Below are 19013 nucleotides of genomic sequence, written 5' to 3'. Positions count from 1 at the left end.
ACGTAGCCTCGACCTGGGGCGGGGCGGGGCGAAGGGGGTAACGGCGCGATTTTTCAAAATGGAGGCGCTGGGGGAGGGGAGCGGCCGGCGGGCCCGGGAACGAGCCAGCCTGGGCCGAGGCGGGCGGCGGAGGGCGCCGTGATGGCGGGCCGCGGCCGGAGCCCTGAGGAGGAAGAGGAGGAGGAGGAGAACCTGTAGCGGGGCTAACCGGGGAGAGCGGCCGGCGCCATGGCGACCTGCATCGGCGAGAAAATAGAGGTGCGGAGCCCAGCGCCGTTCGCCGCGGCCCCCACTGTGGTTTGTTATTTCCCCCCGCGGCAGCTGCCGCGGGGCCGGGCTGTGGAAAGCCTTCGGCCCCGCCGCGTCGGCGGGGCAGGCGGCGGTCGCTCCCCAGCCGCTACCATAGCAGCAGGAGCCGGGGGCGGGCGCGTCCCGTCCCCGCGGGAGCGGCGGGAGAGGCGGCGGGAAGGCGGCCGCGCCGCACCGGGCAGGGGCAGGGGCAGCGCCAGTGCCGGGCCACCGCCGCCCTGGGAGGACGATGTCGCGGGGGACGCTGCACGGCCCCGCCGGGATGCGCCGCCGCGCCCCGGAGAGCTCCGTCGAGGTAGCGCCCGGGGGCGCCTGAGGGTTTTTGCCTCGGTATTTGCGGGATGCGGGGCGCCTCATCTCCTGGCGGGGGGGTTCTGGCGTCGGGAGAGAGGCTTCAAAGCCTGAGCTGGGGCTGATCAGCGATGGTTTGTTCGTGTTGCAGGATTTCAAGGTGGGGAACCTCCTGGGAAAGGGGTCCTTCGCAGGGGTCTACAGAGCAGTATCCCTGAAAACCGGTCTGGAAGTGGCTATCAAAATGGTAAGGCAGCCAGCCAAGAAAGGCAGTGTCTTCCAAGAGGGTGAACAAGGGCAAGCTGCAACAGGTTGGGGTTATGCGGTTGGGCATTCATGCCCGATTGATTGTTAGTATGTAACCGATATGTAGATTAGGACTGGATGCTGAAAGATGCAGTGCAACCAAAGAGACGGATAATAGAAATGCTTATGGTGCCATTAAATGAGCTTTCTCACTCAAGCATTCAGCGTTGGGTGGACAATCATCCCTGTAATTCTAACTCAGAAATTTGTCACCACAAAATCTTCGTTTAGAATCAATGTGACTGGAGAGGTCCTGGGAAAAATGCCTTGAAAAACTTCCCTCGCTTCCAGGATAAACTTGATGAAGGAAACTTGCCTATCACAGGGTTCTCGCTAGATTCACTTCTCTAAAATACTTTTATTTTGCCACCTTTTTAGTATTACTAGCATATCTGCCTGGCAAAATCAGAATTAGGTTTCTCTGCTTAAGTATTTCAGAAAATTTTCTAATTCGTACAAGTACTGAAAATGTTAAACTTCTGTATTTCTGACAGTTGTGTGTGCCTCCACTTATTGATGATCCTTGTTCATTAAAAGCATATAGTAGGTTAAACTATGTGAAAACTTATCTATACTTAGAAATTTTCAGGCAAATCTACATTGAAAATCTAAAATTTCAAGTTCACTTGAAACAAGCATGTATGTGATCAGTGTTGCAGTGCTTGAAAAATATTCTGTGATCCATTTACAGATAGATAAAAAAGCCATGCACAAGGTTGGAATGGTACAGAGGGTTCAAAATGAGGTGAAAATACATTGTCAGCTAAAACATCCATCTATACTTGAGGTAAGAACCATGTTTTTGTAGAGAGGACCTGTACACGTGACTTGCTGTATCGTCTACAGAACGTATTTTAATTTCTTGCTTGTTTTATGTTCTAGCTTTATAACTACTTTGAAGATAGTAACTATGTGTATTTGATACTTGAAATGTGTCACAATGGTGAAATGAGCAGATACATAAAGAACAGAAAGAAACCCTTTTCAGAAGAAGAAGGTGAGATTTCTTTTTTCTGTATAGCTCTCTGCATTAATGTTTTTGCTTACTCAATAAATATTTAATTTTAGTGAAAGGATATTTAAAACCGCCATCACTCTGAACCAGTTCCTACAGCTTAAAATCTTGAGATAAGTGATAACCTAGAGATCATTTACTGTTAAACATACACACTTGAATTTCTGTACACTTGTTTGTTTATACCATTTTACAGTAGTTTGTCCTATTGGGGTTTAAACAAAAAATATAGTGGATTTCAAAGGTAGATCTTACCTTTGTACATAAAATTATGTTGAAGTATAGGTCAAGACTGGGAAGTTCCAAGGAGGAAATATGGCAGCTTTACATCCACAGATTTGCTTGCTTTGTTGCACCTCCTCATCTCAGTATTACTGAATTACATGTCACCAGTTTAAAAGCCTTCTGGATTATAGTTTGCCTGATGTAGTATTGTTAGAAATATTTACTGTGTTCCAAGCTGTGTGTGGAAATTAAGATAATGCAGGTAACCGTATTGCTGAAGGGCTGAGTTAGCACGGAACTACCCAATTTGACAGTCCATCTAGAATTTTTGTAGGACTGGCAACTGAGGAGAAATTCTACTACGGTTTTACTCCTGTTCTGTATGGAAAGCACTGAAAATCCTATCTTTCCTTGCGAGTTTATTGAAAGAGTAATTCTAAAACTTTTAAAATTGTCTTTGTTACTCTTTTGAATAGTGTTTTGAGAAAGAAGTCTTGAAAAAAAATACTAATTTGCACTTATGAATTTACTAATGTTTCATTTTCTTACAGTTGAGAGTGAGAGGATTTCAGTTAGAACATGGACCGTTGAAAGCCTAACCAGAACAGTTCAATTCAAAAAAAGACAGCAAAGCAAGCTGCTGTGTATAATGTTTGAGGACACAGCCAAACAAGCTGTTGATTTCAGCTGATCTGGATTCAGTGGTTATGCCCTATGCTGCTTCTAGATTTACCATGCTGGTCAGCTCCTGCACAGTTCTTCCAGTTTACCTGCTTCCCTATTAGTTTCTAATCTAATTATGTGGAACTATTATATATATGGATTTTTTTGGAACCCAGGTCGCAGGACTGGATTAAGGGGGTACTGCCATACAGCCATCATCAGTTTAAATCAGATCTGCTCCAGCAGAAATAGTTCATTTTATGGTACCTTAGTTGTAAAAGCTGATAAACCACTGACCTGGATCAAGAAGTCTCTTCCTCTGAGGAGTGATTTCTACTGTTTGTTACTCGCCTGTATTTGTACTCTACTGAGAGGAGGAGGATTATAAATTGTTTGCACTAGGAAGAATCATTCTTAAAATTGCTGTAATTGCAACTTCATAATAAATGGTGCTGTTTCAGCCTGGGTGAGGTTTTGTTATTGTTGCTGTAAGCTAAAACTCTTGAATATTTGCTGAAATTCTAATGTAATAGAACAGGAAGACTATCATAGTATTGTGAACTTAGAAGTTTTTGAGAAATTGAAATACCACTGGCCTTGACAGTTTGCTAAAGATAAAACAAATATAACCCAAAGTGTCGCCTATATTCTATAATCTGCACATTACGAAGCTGCTTGATTTTGTGTATCTGCTATTTCTGATAGTGTGAAGCAATGTAACTTTTTCAATTATAATTCTTAAAAGTTTAGTCCAACTGGAAAATATCTCCAGTCCCGTTTACATTATTCTGTTAGCAAAGAAACAAATTTGATTACTGCATTACAGAACACTTTTTTTAATGAACTGTCTTAGAACATACTCATGCCATATTACTTAGAGCAAAAAATTAATTCCAATCTCATTAGCATGGCACTTAAACATCCTTTTCACATCATTAAAAAGCGAGACCGATAGCAGACTTCAAGAAGTTATTTTCACAGCTATGCTTTCAGTTATGTGACTAAAACATCTGATCTTGTGTTTTGACAGCCCGACACTTCTTGCATCAAATTATCACAGGTATGCTGTATCTTCATTCTCATGGAATACTGCACCGGGACCTCACCCTTTCCAATATCTTACTCACCAATAATATGAATGTCAAGATTGCTGACTTTGGACTCGCAACTCAGCTGAAAATGCCTCATGAAAAGCATTACACCATGTGTGGAACTCCAAATTACATTTCTCCAGAGATAGCCACAAGGAGTCCGCATGGACTTGAATCTGATGTGTGGTCTTTGGGCTGTATGTTTTACACTCTTCTTATCGGAAAGCCACCTTTTGACACTGACACAGTCAAGAACACGCTGAATAAAGTAGTGTTGGCAGACTATGAAATGCCAACCTTTTTATCAAGAGAGGCGCAAGACCTTATACATAGGTTACTTCGCAAAAATCCAGCAGATCGTTTGAGTCTTTCTTCAGTGTTAGATCATCCATTTATGTCCAGGTGTAGCTCTGCACGGAGTAAAGATTCGGGAACTTCAGAAGATTCCATGGACAGTGGAAATGCTACCATCTCTACAACCTTCACAGGCTCTTCCAGCATCAGTACCAGCAGTTGCTTGAAGGAAAAGAAGAAGCTGTTAGTTGGACAGCCACTCCCAAATAAAATTACTTTCTTTCCTAAAAACAAGAATTCCAGTAATACTTCATCTGTAGATGGAAGCGGGTCTTTTCATCAGTGGGGAATTCAAGGAAAGGAAATTGGTGTAACTGGCAGGGGAAGAACCATGCAACTTGCTGAAGAGAGACCACATTCACGCTACCTGCGAAGAGCCCACTCTTCAGATAGGTCTGGCACATCCCATAGTCAGACTCAAGGCATATCGAATATTGTCGAGCGATGTCACTCGATGGAACTGCTTTCTAAGCCTCAAGTAGGAAAGAGAGAAAATACAGAATGCTTTTCACCTGCCAACAGCTATACTGATCTAGGAGAAGTATTTAAGGAGAAGACTTCTAATAGTTCTGGTTCTTTTGAAGGGCAAGTATCTCCACCTGTAAAAGATCAAACACAGTAAGTCTCAATTTTTATTAAGATGACATTTAGAGCTGCCGTATGTTAAGTGCATGATTTTTCCTGTAACTAAGCTGTAGTAAGTGCACAAAGTATCTACACTTGTAGCTTGAACACCAAATAGGTGATGGTGATAGTTAATGCTGTTGCTACATAGAGGTGTACCTCCCCACTGTCCCTACCTTAAAGTTCACAGGTGCAGCGCATCATCTGGCTAGATCACAGTTTTTATTTATCCTGGTAATGTTGCACGTGGAAATAAGTCAATAATAGAGTAAGCTAAGTATGTATTTCCCCACAGTAATTGTAGTAGAGAGTCTTGCAGATTGCTCTTTGTAGAAGACACATAGACTAGGGTAGAAGGCAATCAGAGTGTGGATACCAGTGCTTTTACTTGATGCTCTGTTTATTTTTTTTTTTCTGTTATGCTTAGACAATGTAAAGGAAAAAAAAAAAAAAGTACAAAATTAGGTGATGGATTATAAAACGGGAGTACCACAAAGGAAAATAACAGTCAAAGATAACTATCTGAAACTTAGTGCTGTCTTTAGTTGTAGTTTCTGGGTGAAGATCCTGACTTCTTTCTGCATGTTGGTGGACTTCCCCAGCTGATACAAACCAACTCAGGTGTCGAATCTTCAAGTGATGTTAGGATGTTTTTGGTGATATTGCAGGCCTCATCTTTGCCTTCTGTGCACTGCTGTGCAACAAGAGCCCTTCTTCGTGTTAATCTATCTGTGCTCAGAAGTTTGCTTTGTTTGCTCCATCAGCAGAATAGCAAAGGAATGCTTTCTTATTTTAATATAAGGACTATTGCATATCTTAGTTCTTGCATTTCTCTCCACATTAAGAAGTGGCAATTTTGACAGTTTCATATGTTTTCCTTTCTGCAGATTAGTTCAGGGAAAATGCAAATGAGCACTTTGCTCTGTAGAAAAAGTAAACGGGAGTAAGAGGTTTTTCTTGACTATTCACAAGTGTTTGACATAAGCCTCTGTTCAGCAAGTTCAGTGGATGAGTGCATTCTTTCTGGTTAGAGGAATGTTTGATGGATCAAAAAAGAAACAATTTAAGCTAATGTTAACATAACGCTTGCTTGTATTGCCTGTGACATCATAAAGACATGCTGAATGTAAGAATATTAATATGAGCATGAGCATTAACTGAATGGTTCCTACTACTTTTACATGGTTGATTACAGGACAGCCTCTTACATCTACAGTTAGCCTGCACAGCAATCTTAAATGCAAGGTTCGAAGACCTAAATTAGGTGCTTATATTCTGAGAGTTTTGTGATAACCAAGTCCTTGGCAGAGCTCAAGTAGTGATCATCACACAAAGAAAGTACAGATAGGTGCAGGCTATGGAGATAGAAAACCTCACAGGAGTTTAGTGTGAATTTATAAGATCGGTGATTCTGCAGTAACTGTTTTTGTGTGTGTACTTTATTCTTCAACATGTGGATTATAGCTGGAGTTCACCTGTGACTACATGTATGTCACTGTCTAAAAAGCTGATAAAAAATTCTTTATAATCATTGTGATTTACTATATTCTATATAAACCCAAATTATTTTAGATGGTAAGGTTGTCTGCATATTTCAGCTGTGTATTAGTTGTGCAGAATGAGATCCACTGGGGTCATGGGTGTCATTCCTCTGTCTTCTCTGAGGTTGTTTCCTATACTTAAGAACTAAATGTAGGAACAGCCACTGCTGGCAGCATTATCAATGGCTCTTCTTGTTCCAAGAGTCTACTAGTGAGTACTAACTACTAAATTTGTGCCAAAAAATTAGTAATAGCTTTTCATTCAATTTTCAAAACAGTATTTTATTTTTTTTATGCTTTACTCATGGGGAATGATCATTGAAAAAAGAACCATGCTCTAAGCTCTCTAGAGCTGCAAAATGCCACCTGTATTTCTTAAATGTTCTAAGAGTGTTGTGATTTCTGCAGCTGTAATATCATAACTTTTGTTGTTCAAGTGTCTTTGATGTAATCTTGATTAAACGTGTAACTTCTGTTTTGCAGCTCAAATTATCTCTGCCCAGTGAAGCCCCAGGTTGGTTTGTTAGAGCAGAAGTCCCAGGCTGAAACAATGCAGCAGTGGCTTGGAAGCATGCAGACAAATGGTGTGTTTCTACTGAGTCGTGTATTTTTGCACTCAAGTTTGAATAGTCACTATGTAACAGTTCCTGTGTGCTTTTCTATATTTTATTTCCTCAAACTTGTGACAGGAGGAGTGTCTGTATGGCCAAGTAACTCTAATACCAGAGTATAATGCTGGTGTCCCAAATAATAGCGACTGGATGTTAACAGAGGCTACTGCAGGCAGACTTGTGTTTCTGAATGAAAAGCACAGGGGACCTTAAACTCATTGCAAAAAATTGACATGAATATTGAAAGAGTCAAAATGATTTCCAATGTCACTAATCTATAGAATCATTCTTAAGCAAGAAATATCCCATTGAAAACATTGTTTTGTCTTCTCTTTTGGACTAGACTGTAAGAGTTTAGTTTCCTGAGGTAGGAATTAATTTCAGATTTTGTAGTTAGTGTTCCTCTTAAGCTGTTGGGTTGGTATAATGAATGTATGTAACAGTCTTCATAAAAATTAGGGAATTGTATGATGAATTTGAATACTTAACTTCCTAAAATGAGCTCATCTTCTTTTAGTATATTAGCAAAAAAACCCCAAACAAACAAAAAATGACACCCCCCCACACACACAAAAACCCAACAAAAACAAATCAGAGTTCTAGAATCTGCCATAATTATTCAGTTGTGACCTGTAATGGGTAAGTATAAATACATGACAAAAGACTGGCAGGTGACTCAAAAGACCTGTTAATTTAGTTGTGCAAATACTCCTTAAGAGAAGATGGGGCCTCAGTGGATGAGAAAGATGATGAGGCTGCAGAAGGAGGGGTGGAGGAAAGGACAAAAGACTCAGAAGGGAAGGTGGTATTCTTTGTCATGTGTCGTGTTACATCATTTACAAATAATGTAATTTAATCTTAAAACTACATCACAAATCCATCCTGGCCTTTTTTGTTTTGATATTATTGGACTCCTTCCCTTCTTGTCTACAGGGAATTGGAATCATATGGCATATGGTCTGGATAATCCTACTTAATTTTTGGTCCCTTCTCAACTGTTCTCACAAGTGCAATACTTGTATGGGTGAGGCAAAAGTTGATCAAGGGCTTAAATATCAAAACTAGGAAAGTTATACGAAGTTTAAAAATAAAAGTAGGCTTTTGCCTTTTAATAAGTGACTGGAAATAAAACAAGGGTTTTGGAGCATGCGTTTAACATTTTGAGTACTAAAACCCTCTGGTTGATGCTAAAGCACTAGTTAGTTAAGCTGCAATTTAAGTGAAACTTGGTACCAGCAGTTATCTGAATGGCAAGTAAACTGTTTCAACAGGTTAAACTAATTCTTGTAAACTAATTATTGTTTAAGTATCAATTTAAAATCTTAGTATTTTGTTTATAAATGATTTTTCAAAATGATTTGATATATGTTAAGACTGAAGGCCATCATAACTGAAATCTAGTAACAGTTAAACAGCACAGGAATTTTGTTAGCACTAGTATTGATTGGTACTAAAGTCATAGCCTAATGATTTGGACTGAGGATTAAAGAAATCCCATCCTCCATTTACATAAACCTTCTAAAATGATATTTTCAAGCTTTTAGAAACATAATAGCTTTTTTTTTTTCTTACTGTCATTCCTTGCATCTACAATGTACTTTAGTTCCACTGAGACCACCTGCAGACCTAACTGGCAACAGTAACGCACACGGAGGTTTTCGGTACCATCTGGATGTGCAGCAAGATGCATCAAGAAATGCATGGAACACCTTAAAAGATATAAGGAATCACGATGCATCTGTCGACTGTCTGCATTCTTTGAACCAGAGAAACCCAAAGCAATACATCCCTGGACCTCTCTGCAAACCTGAGAAAATTCAACGATCATCTTCTACATGTGGCCTTTGGTCAACTTCAGAACAAAACCAAACGTGGGGCAAAGAACCACCAGCACAGCAGAAACCTATGTTGCGAAGTACAGTATCACCTCTCAACGCTCACAGGCTAAAACCCATCAGGCAAAAAACAAAAAATGCAGTGGTATGTATCAGTTCTTAAAGCAGAAACAACTGAAGTATTAAATATAGCATGATTGTCTCTTAAAAATCACTTGGTAAACTAGAAACATTTGTTTTTTATAAACCATATTCTAGAATAATTTATTTTAAAGTTATATTAGTAAGGTGCATCTTAGTTTTTGTATATGGAATACTTGTGGTCACTTCCTGCAAATAGTGACATGGCATTGCTTTTAGCTTATGAGCAAAGAAACTGTAGGTAGACATAACAAATATTAAGTGCATATATACTTCCTACAGTTCTAAAACTCTGTACTACGTAGCTATACCGTTGTATTTAAGATTTGAACTGTGTCAAACACATCAAACACTTTTACAGATTAGATTATTGGATCAGAAGTGAAAGCGGTCTTGCTCTCAAGTGAACACTTGAATATTTTTCCTATAGGATTGCTTTTTCCCTGTCTTGTTGGTGAGAAAGCAAACCAAATTCCATTAATCCTTACTGATCACATAAATTTTCTGGTTGATCTGTTGCTGGTGTCACCCTTTTGTTCCATTTCTTAGTGTTGCTCATCTCCCCCACCCCCAAATTGGTTTTGTTTTTTTTTGGTTTTTTTTTTTTTTGTTGTTGTTGTTGTTTTTTTTGTTTGTTTTGTTTTGTTTTGCCTGTTTTTGTAGTGTGTTTTTTTTTTTTTTTTTTTTTTTTAGAGAACATAATAGAACTGACCTGTCTTTGATTTGTCACTTAAGAGGCCACACCCTCACTGATCAGGCTTATAACCTTCAGTCATGTTGAAGTGTTTTGTTTTAATAGCACTAATGGCAAAAGTTACTGTAAGAAGCATTTGTATGTTTGCAGTGCATTCAAGGAATAAACCCATTTTTTTAAATGCATTTGTGGGAAGAAATTATAACTTGTCTTGCTAGAAAGTAAAAATCTTCTTGTTTAACTTGTATATTTAATATATTTTAGGTGAGCATTCTAGATACCAGGGGAAGTGTGTATGGAGTTTCTAAAAGAACACCACTCACAAGAACTTGTGAAAGAAGTTCTCAGAATATCTTGTGATGGAAATGTGGTAAGTGTTTTCAGTTTCTTCAGTGTTGTATAAAGGGCTTAGAGTATTCTGTTCTTTCAGAGTTGTTTCTTATTTTCATTTAAGTGATTATTTGTTTGGAAATGCAATGTTTACATATGCACAGCTGTAAACTCATTTTATTCCCCCATAGTACAGCCATACAATATAGGTAGCAAGCAATTATTTCAGAGCAAAATTGGACTTGACTTTTGGAATAGGTGAAGTATTGTTGAAGAACTGCTTCAGTTAAATAATGACTTAGAGGAATAGAGCATTCATGGTAAATTATGATAATTAAACTATGACTGATTTCTATATCTGTTAAAATTAAGGAGTGTTGTAGTAAGTTACAATTGTAAACACATTTTTTTCCCTTTTTGTAGATTGTAGTTTATCATCCAAATGAAGGAAGAGGTTTCCTTCTTGATGACAGACCTCCTGCTCCTCCTGAAGACATCTGTATGTATAATTTTGACAACTTGCCAGGTAACTTGAAACTTATTTTTAAAATTATGATGATTTATATGATTTTTAAGTGAATGTTGTTTGTGGCTTCTTAGCTTTTAGCCACTACTTTTTGGGTAATTGTGAAAACAAAATTCCTTTCAGAATAAGGTTCAAACTACAGTTTAACTGGAAGCTGTCTTTTGAAATTTTACAAGAAAGTGTAAACCCAAAAGTTTTAATGAATTTTGTATGGGAGTTAAAACGAGTCACTCCTTTACAATGTAGTGTACTAAAATGAAAGATTTCATGCTATTCTCCTCATTCATATTGGAAGCTGTTTAAATATGAATGGAAGAAACGTCATCAAGTAATTTTTAAAACAGCAACTTTATTTTGTGTTTCCCAATACTCGTAAGGTGGAGGGGAAGGGGAAAAATATATATTTGAAAGCATTGATGAGGTATTTAATGTAGACAGGTGAAGAACAAATATTAAGCTAACTATAAGTTCTTAAGAGACAAGCAGACTTCTCTTCTAATTAGAGATCAAAGACAGGTTTTAACCTAAAACCAGGAAGCTGGCTGGACCACAATATCTACTTAAAGGGTATGTGCAGCACTTTATTATGTTTTTGAGGTTCTGAACTGTGCTAATTGAAGCTGTTCAAGTAAAGCAATTGAAGATGCACACTTTTCTAAAAGTTGGTGCAAATAAGTCAGTTTCTTCTGTAAAGTACATAAATATTATAACCTTCGGCTGTCAAATACATGTTTGGAACTACTTCTATCCAAGCTGGAGCACAGTGTTTAATCTGATGATTTTTTCATGAAAGTTTTTAAATTTTCTTTTTTAGAAAAGTACTGGAAAAAATACCAGTATGCAGCCAAGTTTGTGCAGTTGGTGAGAACAAAAACCCCCAAAGTTACGTTCTACACAAGATATGCCAAGTGCATGTTGATGGAAAATTCACCCACTGCAGATGTTGAAATTTGTTTTTATGATGGTATGTATTCATTTTTGCAATTATGGAAATAGTTATATCATGTTATTAAAGCTGCACTGCAATATGCCAAACACTAAACAATGAACACTTCAGGCTGAAAACAATACTAGAGACATATTTTTTTTGCCATTCTGCCTTTATTCTAGCACTCACAGACCAGTTTATTATTCCTTATTTCCTTACTGATATCTTCTTCAGGGAGCACATGTTATAAAAGTGTTATTTAAATTATGCCTTGTTGTCATTCATGAGCTTTGCATCTGTGTTTGATAGTTAACCTACTCAGTGAAAGGCACGTCCCTACTCCAGGTTTTCCTTTGTTAATGGAGGTAATAGTATTACCAAGAACACTCACTGCAGAGAGGAATTGGCTGCCTTTTCCAACTCTACCATTTGTAAACAAGACTGCACTGACAATTATTTTCTCACTATAGACTACTGTCAACTGGTTTGATTTGTCACACACATAGATATGCTCCAACACAATTATGACAAAAATTTGACTTAACTCTGTGATTCAGTGTGGAACTGCTGTTGACAGAATGGGCATCTTTTAAAACCATATTCAAATACTAATACAGCCTACTTAACCAATTTCTGGTGATACTGTTAGAAATGTTAATTTTGTCTCACGTTAATGTTTAGAAAGGTAGTTCTTAAAATATGTAATAGATACATTATTCAGCCCACTTAAGTATTGATCTTTGGCCATAGAGGGTATTTCCTTAGCATCACAGTGCCAATTTAAGTGGCTTTTATTTTTGCTAGATATAGAGCTCATGCAGGAGTGGTTTTATTCTTTCAGTAATTAAGTCAGTGAGATACACACTAGAAGAGTAGAACGTAATGGCAGAAATCTGTACTTTATAGTTGCTGTTATTTTATACAATTCATACGAGAAGTTTTTACATTTTTTTACAGGAGCAAAGATACACAAGACAGCTGGTATAACTCGTGTGATTGAAAAATCAGGAAAATCCTTCACTTTGAAAGGAGCAAGCGAAGCAGGTTTGAAGAAGGAAATGCAAGTTTATATGGATCATGCAAATGAGGTAATAAGGAGGGTTGATAAAGAGTTTTTTGGAAGAGCAAATATCATTGTAGAGGTAACAGTAACAGTGCCTCACAGTGAAGACTGTTAGAGGAAATTCTTACTAGTGTGTAAAGCAGGTTTGCCTGTCTGGTGAAAGGATTAAACAGAACAGATGAAGCTGCTTTATACAAATTTAAAACAAAACAAAACAAACAATAAACCCAACCCAAACGAAAATCCAGCCCCCAAAAACCACTAACAAACACAAAAACCTGCCAGGTGTTTAACTGTCCTGCCTGCTGTGCTTTCCATCTCTTGTTTCATGTTACCCAATTAGCAGTCACAAGAGCAATTTGTCATCTATGAACTCAAGAAACAGTAAAAGTACAGTACAAACTTCCTATTCAGTCTTCCTTATGTTCTGTGATTTTTCTGGAATAGAATTCAGGGGTCTTCTAATTCTGCTAAAAAGATAGATGTGGTTATTAAGAGCATAATTCCAGATATGCTGAAGTTAGGAGGGAGTCTTGCTGTAGTATAGCTTTTTGAATTGCCTCCATGGTACACGAGTGCAGCTATTAGTGATATTCAGCACCACGGAAAAAAGCATTTCCTTGTGTAGGCTCCCCTGCCACACTAAACATGCGTGAAATAGTTATACTGTTCCCAATTAAAAACCTTAACAATCTGCTTCTAATTCCAGGGACATCGTATATGCCTTGCACTGGAATCTGCTGTTTTGGAAGAAGAGAAAAGGAGTGGAAGTGTTCCATTTTTTCCAATAATTGTTGGAAGGTAGTACCTTTCACTTGAGAATACTTAGGCATTTGAATATTCCCACTAAGCAGCCTTATGCAGCCAATGTTTGCAGAAGCCAGGGTTGCTTAACAGAGGCTCATAGTCTTTAGTGAGATAAATATTAACTTGAGAGCATGTATGGACACTTTATTTTAGACCTGCAAAGCCTCCTTTGACACTAGGACCAAATACACTTGCGGATTTAGACTAAACCAGGCTAACAGTTTGCATGTGTAAAAGCGGTTCTGCAGAACGTAGCGCTAGCAAGTGCTTTGTACAGTCCAAGGTAAACTGAAGGAAAAGCTATATCTCCTCACTTGTTTCTTTAGTCCTTTTTGGACAAACCTTTTTCCAATTTGTCTCATTATTTTTCCAGAAAACCTGGCAATACTGAATCGCCACTGGCTGTAGCACCTCCACTGTTGGACAATACAAACTGTTCAAAAGAAGTTATGGCACTGGATAGAAATATAGCTGGCAGTTCTACTCCTGTTCAAACTCCAAACTGTATTCCTTCTGTAAGTACACAAGAACATAGTGGAGACTATTGTCCAGCAGGAATTATAATATTGCTGTTTTATTTGAACTATTATAATGACATTTGTATAGATGTAGGCTTTTATTGGACATTTGTGAGCATATTGGCTAGAACTGTTAACTCTGTTTTCAATTAACTTCTGATATCTGGATTTATGGTCATCTGAAAAATCAAAATCATTCAAAACTTTACCACAAGCGCTCCTGGGGACATAGTTTGAGAATTGCTTACTCACATTATACAGCACAGTCTTCCATTCATTTTGGAAAGCTCTGTGGTGCCCTCAGGCCTGTATACTGAGTGGTAGTCACAAAGGATATTAGCACTTGAGGCTATTATTCTGAAATAATCAAGTGTTAGTGTGTATTTAAAAAAAAAAAGTGTAAACATATTTGTAGCCAGCAAGGCTTTGTGTGCAATTTCATCCTTTGAAAAACCCACCAAGCTTCAACTGCTGCATCACAGCCCTGATAAAACTTCCCCAGCTGACTGAGTTATATTGGGGTCTTGGCACACTGAATTTATTTCATCTTAACTTTGTTGAATATGTGTGGGTCTGCATCTGTTCTTTCATGGTGTAGCACATGTCCTTAGTGCAGAATCTGCCAGTTTTCGCGTGACTGAAATGAACCTGGCAACAAAAATTCCTGAGGGCTTCAGTACTAGTATTGATTTTTACACTGATTTAAGATTACCCATCACCAGAGTTCTAACTTGAGGGTTCAGCGTTCAGACTCATTCTTTGTTTCCCATATAGCAAGCACTTAGGTCTTTGTCAGACTTTTACTGTTAGCTTTCTTTTCTGAAGCAAGTCTTTCTAAGCAAAATATCACAATAGCTGTCGCCTTTCCATGTTACTCTTGACTTTCTTTTTTCAGTATATTTATACTTGAACTAGATCTGTATATCCTGAGGGTACAGCTTGTTGTTTCTTTCAGGTTTCTGTAATTATCTGGATCCTGATCTCTTTCCTGACCAAGCTCTCGTATTTCAGAGGCATCCCCTGACTTGCATCTTTTCACTGAACCCTGAATCTTAAACACTGCTAAGCACACCACCTCATCTCTCACTATGGGAGGAGGTATCCAAGTAGTAGAACTTCTACAGAAGCAGACATGTTTCTCTGAGACAGTAGTGGTGACATTGTCCTAAAGGCCTCCAACGCTTGATCCTGTTATTATTAACTACTTTGCTTTTTGTCTCTCAACTTAGAATAGACTCTGTATGTGCTGTAGAACTCTTCTATTAATGTTTGATATTCTAGTTTCCAATTAATAGCAATGTCTGTATTTTTGTAAAATATTGGCCAAGTGGGCATCTGAATGAGGGCTACTTTATAATCTAACATGTGCTGAACATTTTTCCTGAAGATGGACAGGGTTTTCTGACAATCAAATAAGGGAAAATGGGGTTTTAAGTAGAAAAAGTCTGTGTGGGGAAAGCTATTCCTTTGTGAGTTACTGGGAAGTGGTGGAAAAATTGCCATAATATGGAGAATGTCCTACAAAATCTTACGGAGATTTTATAATGTGATGCTGTTAAATGAAGCATATAGTCTAAATCTCTCTGTATATATGAAAACAGGTGGTAATTGACCACTATAGTTGGTAGATAATCAGTTGGATTAATACTAAACCTGTTAATACTGTGCATTTCTGCGTTTTAGGTGGTATCATATGAGAAGTCTACATTTATGACTGACATTGCTGAAACTACATGCTCCTCTGTTCATCAAACAGAATGCAGTCCAAATTCAGCCCAACTTTTAAAATCTGTCTTTGTGAAAAACGTTGGTTGGGCTTCTCAGGTGAGAAATTAATATTGATAAAGGAGAGAATTCTGTTCTTTTTTCCTCTTAAACTTGAGTTATGTATTTTTTAAGTCACTAACTTTAAACCTGATTTGTGAGGAATACATTCAGTTGTGCTCTGCTACAGTTTACATCTGAAAATTAGTATGTGGAAAGATCTTTCTGAGTAAGTGTCTTTGATAAATACAATGGTGAACTACATCAGTAGAAGAAACCAAAATAATAGTTCAGTGTTTCAGTTATCACAATTTCTGTGTGGTGGTAATTGCCTGTTTCAGTGTCTTCTGTCATTTAAATTTGGCGCTAGTGAAAAATTGAAGCTGTCGAACCTCTGTCTCTTCACTAATGTGGATGTAAAGTGTCGTGACAAAGTGTTTTTAGCAGATGTGTAGCCGGTCTGTACAAGAAGAATGAATCTGCCTATACAATAGGAAAAGCTGTTTCCTTGCAGAGACATTTTTTCCTCTGCTTTTCTGTTGGACCAGCTTTAGATCTAAAAATATTTCTCTGCAATCCAGATGAAGTAAGCTTCCTGTCTTAACAGGAAAAGTTTGCTTTATATATATATATGTGTGTGTGTGTATATGTGTATATATATATATATATAAAGAGATATATATAAAAAAACTTTAAATTGTATATAGCTGTGACTGACAAATGGGCCTTCTATTTTACGTTTGGTCCTATTTAAAATTTCTTTAGGAGTAGTTAAGCTAAAAGTACTTTACTTTTTTATTTAACTCTCATTGAAAAGGATGACTAAAACAGTATCTGAAACCTTAGGAAGTCTGATTCTTGAGACTCATGAGACTACTTACTCCAAAGTAGCATACATGCCATCTTTATCTGTAAAAGACTGACCGAGATATCAAAGTCATTTCAGCAATTCTGAAAAACTTTCAGCTTCAATTATTAGAGAAATTCTAGGTATGTGATTTTGTTATTTTATGTCCTCAAACCATAATGCAACTTTTCTCATTAGCTGACCAGTGGAGCCGTATGGGTTCAGTTTAATGATGGATCCCAACTGGTAGCCCAAGCAGGTGTTTCTTCTATCACTTACACATCTCCAGATGGCCAGACAACGAGGTGAGTCTCTTACTGCTGAAAAAGTAGTTCAGTTTACTGTCAGTGGAAGGGTGTTATACATAAGGTAAACTTCATCCCTGCTATTCATTTTGTTTTCTAAATATTAAAACTTAACTTTTCAATCACTTCTCAGTCGATTAGATTATATAAGCTTAATAAATATAAATACCTCTAGCTTTTACTGAACTCTGGATAACAAGTCAATAAAATAAAAAGCTGGGAATGTATCTACTTGGTCTCGAGAGTATAGCCTCTATTCATCTGTAAAATGTAAAAGAGGGAGACGGTGGGAAGGTAAGGTTTTAATACTTTTTTTGTTTGTTTCAAGTTACTGCTAGATTAGGGAGTTAGCATGTCACCATTGATGCTGAGATCTGAGGTGCTCAGCTGAAGTTTTGCATCTCTTCTGGACACGGGGCACTTCCCAGACAAATACAGCCACTCAGCAACATGCTTCCTCTGTGCTAAGCTTGAGACAGTAATGTACAGTCTGTTCAGATATGATTGCAGCTTTAAATATTGCTTAGGTATTTTCTTACTCTGAAACACTTTTTTCAGTGAAACACATATAGAGAAGGGGGACCTAGATTTAAGCCATCGAACTGCAATTGACGTGTCTAGATGTACTTAACATCTACTTGACTTAGTGGTTTGCCTATTTACAGGCAGGTTTTTGGAAAAATTATACTGTCCTGAAATAAATTATTTCAAGCATCTAAATTTTTCTATGCTTATTTGCCTTCCTAGGTATGGAGAAAATGATAAGTTGCCAGAATACATCAAAGAGAAGCTGCACTGTCTGTCTTCTATTCTTGTGATGTTCACCAATCCAACTGGTCCCCACTGATTAAAGCAAAGCAGGTGTCAGGACACAAGAGGTTAATAAACTCACTCAATGACTTTCAAGTAAAGTGATCTTACTCGGCTTATACAGAAATTCTTCCACAAGATGGTAAAAAATTAGGAAGGGAAGGGTTGCTCTGTTTGGGTAGCAAATTGTGAAGTATCTTAGAAAACATGTTTTTCATCAAAATGATGGAGAAACTTGCTCAAGCAAAACTTTGAGCAACTTGGTTCCAGATAGCAACAACTTTTTGAAAATAATTTGAATCTGTTGTATTTTTTCTTCCCCCACTGCTTATTCAGTGCCAACAATCAAGGAAAAATGCATCTGTGCTGTTGAAGTGTTTGTAAATAACTTATATTTTTACGTCTTACAAGTAATATATGTAAATATGTATATGTTTTATAACTGCTTGTTTTTATTTTTTGTAGCAGCAGCTTTAACTTCCCTGCACAAGCATTTTATAAAAAAGGAAAAAAAAAAATAAATGCAGTGGTAATCATCCAGCTGTGTTTGTTTCATGTTCAAGCGGTGGGTTTATTGAGAGTCCTTTCCTCTAGGTATTAAGCTCCATTTATAGCAGGAGCTGATCTCGTATCTTAGAGCATCATATGTTGGGAGTTTAGGGCTGGGTGAAGCTTGAGGAGAAACAGTATAAGACTGTTGCAAGATGTTACTTTGAACTTGCTGAACTGAAAAATTGTGCTGTGGTTTGTATAGTCAGTATTTTAACTCTGGCCACCAGCTGACTAAAACCAGGAGCACCCTGGACAGCAAAGTGAAGTAATTACTGCAGTTACCTGATTCAGTTTGTTACTTTGTAGGAATTTTACTGACTTTAGGTACCTATACCTTGTCTTAGAGATTATGAATCACACAACAAAGGGAAGTAGTCTTAACAGTAGCTTTTTTTTTTTTTTAAAGCATTTTGCTTCAAGTGTGCTAACACTCCTGACTGCTCCTATTCCTACTTAGGCCTTTATCCTAACTTATAAGGAAGTTGAAGTATTATTTAAGTTAAGAGGAAGAGCATGATCTGAAAAAGTGGCAGTGAGGAGGGAGAGTTTCAGAGGAGCTGATGGGGGTTTGGGCATGTGGTCTAGGCATAATAAACAGTATTCAGTATTCTTCAGGTTTTTGCTGCAGAAAAGGCAACTTGAGTCTTGCTTTATCTTTAACCCTTTCAATAAGTTACAGATAAAATTATCTGTCCAGGTACTCAAGCATTTTCTCACTCTTAAGCTGGAAGTCAGCCTGAAGAACAACACTAATAAACCCCCTACAACACCTATACTTTGCCCTAACATTGACCGAAAACTGATTTGTAATACAGAAAATCCTAACCATATTAGCCATTCTGAAAACCTGTGTATTTCTCACA

General features: G+C 37.8%; 1 protein-coding gene across 1 annotated transcript; it reads left to right on the top strand.

Moving 5' to 3' along the window:
* Window positions 1-50: 50 nt before the first annotated feature.
* On the top strand, window positions 51-18138 carry PLK4 (polo like kinase 4). Its single transcript, XM_042797144.1, is given in 16 exon segments — window positions 51-258; window positions 752-847; window positions 1598-1693; window positions 1789-1903; window positions 3840-4872; window positions 6903-7003; window positions 8634-9014; window positions 9970-10070; window positions 10454-10556; window positions 11371-11520; window positions 12442-12572; window positions 13257-13348; window positions 13728-13869; window positions 15556-15696; window positions 16682-16788; window positions 17536-18138. Coding segments are annotated over 16 exon segments (2919 nt in total). The 5' UTR covers window positions 51-228; the 3' UTR covers window positions 17636-18138.
* The last annotated feature ends 875 nt before the right edge of the window (window positions 18139-19013 follow it).

Source organism: Tyto alba, unplaced genomic scaffold, assembly GCF_018691265.1.
Source record: "Tyto alba isolate M040663 unplaced genomic scaffold, T.alba_DEE_v4.0 Super-Scaffold_23, whole genome shotgun sequence".
Lineage (NCBI taxonomy): Eukaryota > Metazoa > Chordata > Aves > Strigiformes > Tytonidae > Tyto > Tyto alba.
The sequence above is the reverse complement of the archived record's forward strand: the minus strand, read 5'-3'. Positions and strand labels throughout refer to the sequence as shown.